The following is a 4,285-nucleotide window of genomic DNA, read 5'->3' on the forward strand; positions in this document are numbered from 1 at the left end:
GGGGCTTGCACTGGACACAAACATCCATGGATCAGACGGCAGAGGAGGCAAACTGCCTAATTTCAACAGCCACCATCATTCACACAATATTTTTAATAGCTCAGCTAGACGGGGCCCACCCTTTCTGGGAGACTCGGCTGGAACCCGCCGAGCTCAGCCTTTGCTAACGTGCCATTATACAACCAGACAGGAGCTCACAGAGAATAAATAGGAGGTGCTCTGGAGTAGCATGGGGTTGCACGCCAGCAAGGAGAGATTCGGTGCTTTGCAGCAGTGTTGGGCATACACCTGGAGCAGTGGGAGGTAAAGATGCAGTTCAAAAGGTGAACATTTGCCATTCTAGCTTGTGTTAGCTGCTCCACTTCCCCACAACAGGCACTGTGCATATAGCCACCCTAGGGGAGAGAGGGGCTGTGTACAAGCCAGGTGTATGTAAGGTGCTTTGATTGGCACCCGAGCAATGTGTGGTAAGAGGCAGTCAGGGCTTAAAACGCAACAGCTGCGCAGCTGTAGTGCAGCGTAGACACGGCGACAGGATGCATTCTGCTGTCAGCGTGATTAGAATACCCCAAGAGGTGTCTACATCAAGGGTCAGGTCAGTATAGAATCGTCCCTCGGGGGGTGGATCTTTCCCACCCCCCAGAGACGTAGCTATAGTGATGTAAATCTTATTCCCTGTGTGCCCTTCATCCTGGGAGACCCCCACCTCCCTCGCTGCTGAGCATAGCCACCTCAGCGTTGGAACATAGCACGGCTGCGGAGGGGAGGCAGACTAGTGCAACCAATGGAAAGAGAAGTCAGGCCAGGACCCCGGAGCTAACACCTCCGACGTGCAGGAAGGATGCTGTGGGAGGGATGATAGCCCCGGATGGTCAGAGTTAAGGCTCTTCCAGCAGCAGGGAATCCCCTAGCACCATGCTGGTGCACCGGTTCAATAGCCAAGATGGAATAGCACCACCTCCTGAATCAGACACACCATTTCCTGCAGCAGCCTGGGTTTTCTGTCGGTGTCACCCATCCAAATTCTGATCTGCCCTTACCGTGCTTAGCCTATGCCACCTGATGAGAACAGCCCAAGGGGGGCATGGCTGTATGAACCAGCTGGTTCAGACAGCGCTAGGGGCCATCTTGTGGATGCCCCAGCCAGCAAGGGCTAGGAACCTGGCAGAAACTGATCACTCAGCCCCAAAGGGAGGGAGGTCCCGCACCCCCCAACAGCCAGCCTTCTGGCTCGTTCCAGGGAGAAGACTGCAGGCTTGTGCGTGAGCAGCATCTCCACCGCGTCCCACGGAAGGGTCTGAGCAGCCGGAGCAATTTGTTGAGACTGGCCGAAGGATGGGGCAAGGGTGACCGGTGCAGAACTGAGACGCAGGCCAGCCCATGCTGCCTTGTCCCAGCTAGCTGACACCCAGGCGCCCCAGGCTCGCCTCTACTCAGCCCCTTGTGCGTGGGCTACTGGCAAGCACTTGGAATAGCCAGTGGCCCTTTAACCACAAAGGCCAGGTGGCATGGCTCTCCAACTCTGCAGTGAGAGGCTGCATTTCGCTGCACTCTGGCCAATAATGCATCGTTAATCCCCATTCCCACACAGGGGGGTGGGGGGGAGGGGGGATGGGAGAGGAAGTTCTGCCCACTGCCAGCACCTAGACAGATGGACAGACACCCAGCAGAGCAGACTGTCAGCTCCTGGCACACAGGCCTCTAGTGCTGGTGCTGAAGAGGACAATCCACTGGTTACAAGCGGTATTAGTGCAGCAAGTTCTTGACAGGCCACAGCCACGAGGCTGGTGGAAGGACCTAACTGGCACAACCCACCATCCGTCTGATGTCATGCGTGACTGGGGAGACCACACCAGCCGGTGTCTTACACACACACACACACACACACACCAAAAAGCGAGGCCTAACATACAATGGTACACACACACACACACACACACCAAAAAGCGAGGCCTAACATACAATGGTACACACACACACACACACACACACACACCCCCCAAAAAGCGAGGCCTAACATACAATGGTAGAGCTGTAGCATGAGCAGTTGGAGGGTGTGGACGCTGGAAGTCTTGGAAGGAAACACAGGCTGGGCACACAGGGGAAGCCACTACTTCTTTCCCCTCCTCAATGCTTCCTATAACTCAAGCCATCCCAGAGGGGAGAAGGACCTCAGCTTCCCAGAACCCACAGGAAACCTTTAATGGGGGGGTATTTAATCTCCATGCTGAATGCAGCTCCGACCCCACTATTTATTTTCTAATCACTGCATTTGCTGAGTCGGTCTGAGCTGGTCAGTCAGAACTCAATGGCGCTGAAGCTATTTCGTTCAGCTGCTGGAAAAACCTGGAGGCAAACAACCCATGTGGGAGCCACCTCCCTCCCCGCTGGAGCTGGGACTGCTGACAGACCCTGACCAGTCACTTTGAATTCACAGAATACCAGGATCAGGATGAAAGGGGACTGCAGATTGGAAGCAGGTGTCCCGCACTGAAGTCTTCATGGCCTAAAAGCTTCCCCATGCTCTGTGCAGAGAGCCTCAGGGAAGCCAAGAAAGGACCCTATGCCAGAGGATGAGGTGGCAACAGGCAGGACTTCACCAGGCAAAAGACAGCCACAGCCAGCAGCCATTCCAGGCATCCAAGATTCAGTGGTTTGGGTGTATGAACACCCAAAGGTTGGTACAGTTCTTCATCCCATGCTGAACAGTCTCCGTGGAGCTGCCCGGAGCACACCCCACCGCAAGGAGCTCAGTCTGTAACGATATCCTTCCAAACCCTGGTACCTCTCCCAAATATCAGACCTCTGCAACAAAGATCCCGTACAGACAGGCTCTGGACTATCTGCGCTTGTAGCACTCGGGTCGATTCAGTTCCTTCTATTGGGCCCATCACCATGGTATCTGACCACCAATCTCTAATTCGCTTTGCTCCTCCCAGGTTGTCCGTTCGTTCTCCCCCACCCTGCTGGCAGACCAAGGAAAGAAGGAAGTACCTGGGCTGCAGCTGGCTTGGTCCTTGGGTCAAAGATCCGCAGCTTCTTATCCTGTAGAGATACAAGAACAGTCGGAGGTGAGCGCCATGGAGAACGCAGGATAGTTAACGCACATTGGGCTGAATGCATGGGGGACCACCGGCCACAGAACAGCACTAGCCCATGACCTCCACCCTCCTTGGGGCTGCTGGCTCCTGTTCCCCTATGGCTCGCCCCATCCCTTCCCAAAAAGCCCCCTAGAGGGGAACCTCCAATGCAGTCTGCTTTAAGTGAACAGTGTGTGTGTGGGGAAGGGGGGCATGTGGGGAGCCAGACTTTGCCCAAGGAGCCAGTCTCAGCAGGGCCTGCTCTGCAATTTGTTGGAGTGGAACAATGGCCAGAGCTTCCAGTCCCCAGCAGCTGCAGCAGAGAGAACCTGCTCCAGGAGAGACCCGAGTCAATGCCCAGATCCATAGCCACACTTGCCCTCATTCAAGCTGCTTTCTCCTGACAGGGGTGGAGATGGGTCCCTGCGACTCCCCAAAGGTCCCCCTGCCTGTTTCTTTTCTGACTCCTCTCCCCATGCCAGTCAGAGCTGGCATTGTTCCAGCCAAGGGGGCTCCCCCTGGACTCTAGCAGGGATGCTTCTCCATTGAGTAATAGCTGGCAAGTCCTGCCTGCTTGGGGGTGGGGGGGTCTGCCAGAGCCAGAGCAAGCAGAGAGTGCAGGCCCTGGTACCCGGGGGACCAGCCAGCACTGCTGCCCTGGGGCACCTAGGGACCACTCACACCTGGAGGAGGAGGGGACTCTAAAACAAGGGTCACTTAGAGATCCGCAAATGCCTGGTCGTTGGGCCCAAGGTGGAGGTGAAGGCCAGGGGCACACCCCCAGCCCAGTGACTGTCCCACACACCGTGCTTGGAAAGTGGAGGAACCATGTCACACTAAAAAGCAGAGGGTCCTGTGGCACCTTTGAGACTAACAGAAGTATTGGGAGCATAAGCTTTCGTGGGTAAGAACCTCACTTCTTCAGATGCAGGACTTGAGCAGGGGGTTGGACTAGATGACCTCTTGAGGTCCCTTCCAACCCTGATATTCTATGATTCTATGACCCTCTGTTGCTCATTTATTAGGGTTACTCTTCTGGGGAAGGGGATTCTGTAATCCTCTCAATGTACTGCTTGTGTCACTTGTGTTTTCATATGGAGCTCTGCTCCCTGCAAGTCCCCTCCCAGTGGAGCTATCCTGCAGGACCTAGGTTCCCTAGGGCTGGGTTACTCCATCCCCAGAACCGGATGAACACACCCACACCC

The 4,285-nt window shown here is 55.4% G+C and overlaps 1 protein-coding gene across 1 annotated transcript in view; it reads right to left on the bottom strand.

Moving 5' to 3' along the window:
• Positions 1-2,791: 2,791 nt before the first annotated feature.
• Positions 2,792-4,285, bottom strand: part of LOC117884378 (coronin-7-like) — a 33,592-nt gene continuing 32,098 nt past the window's right edge. Inside the window, exon 7 of the mRNA XM_034784737.1 lies at positions 2,792-3,045. Within this exon, the coding sequence (XP_034640628.1) occupies positions 2,917-3,045 (129 nt within the window). The 3' untranslated portion in view covers positions 2,792-2,916. The remainder of the gene's footprint in view (positions 3,046-4,285) is intronic.

Source organism: Trachemys scripta, chromosome 10 (assembly GCF_013100865.1).
Source record: "Trachemys scripta elegans isolate TJP31775 chromosome 10, CAS_Tse_1.0, whole genome shotgun sequence".
NCBI lineage: Eukaryota > Metazoa > Chordata > Testudines > Emydidae > Trachemys > Trachemys scripta.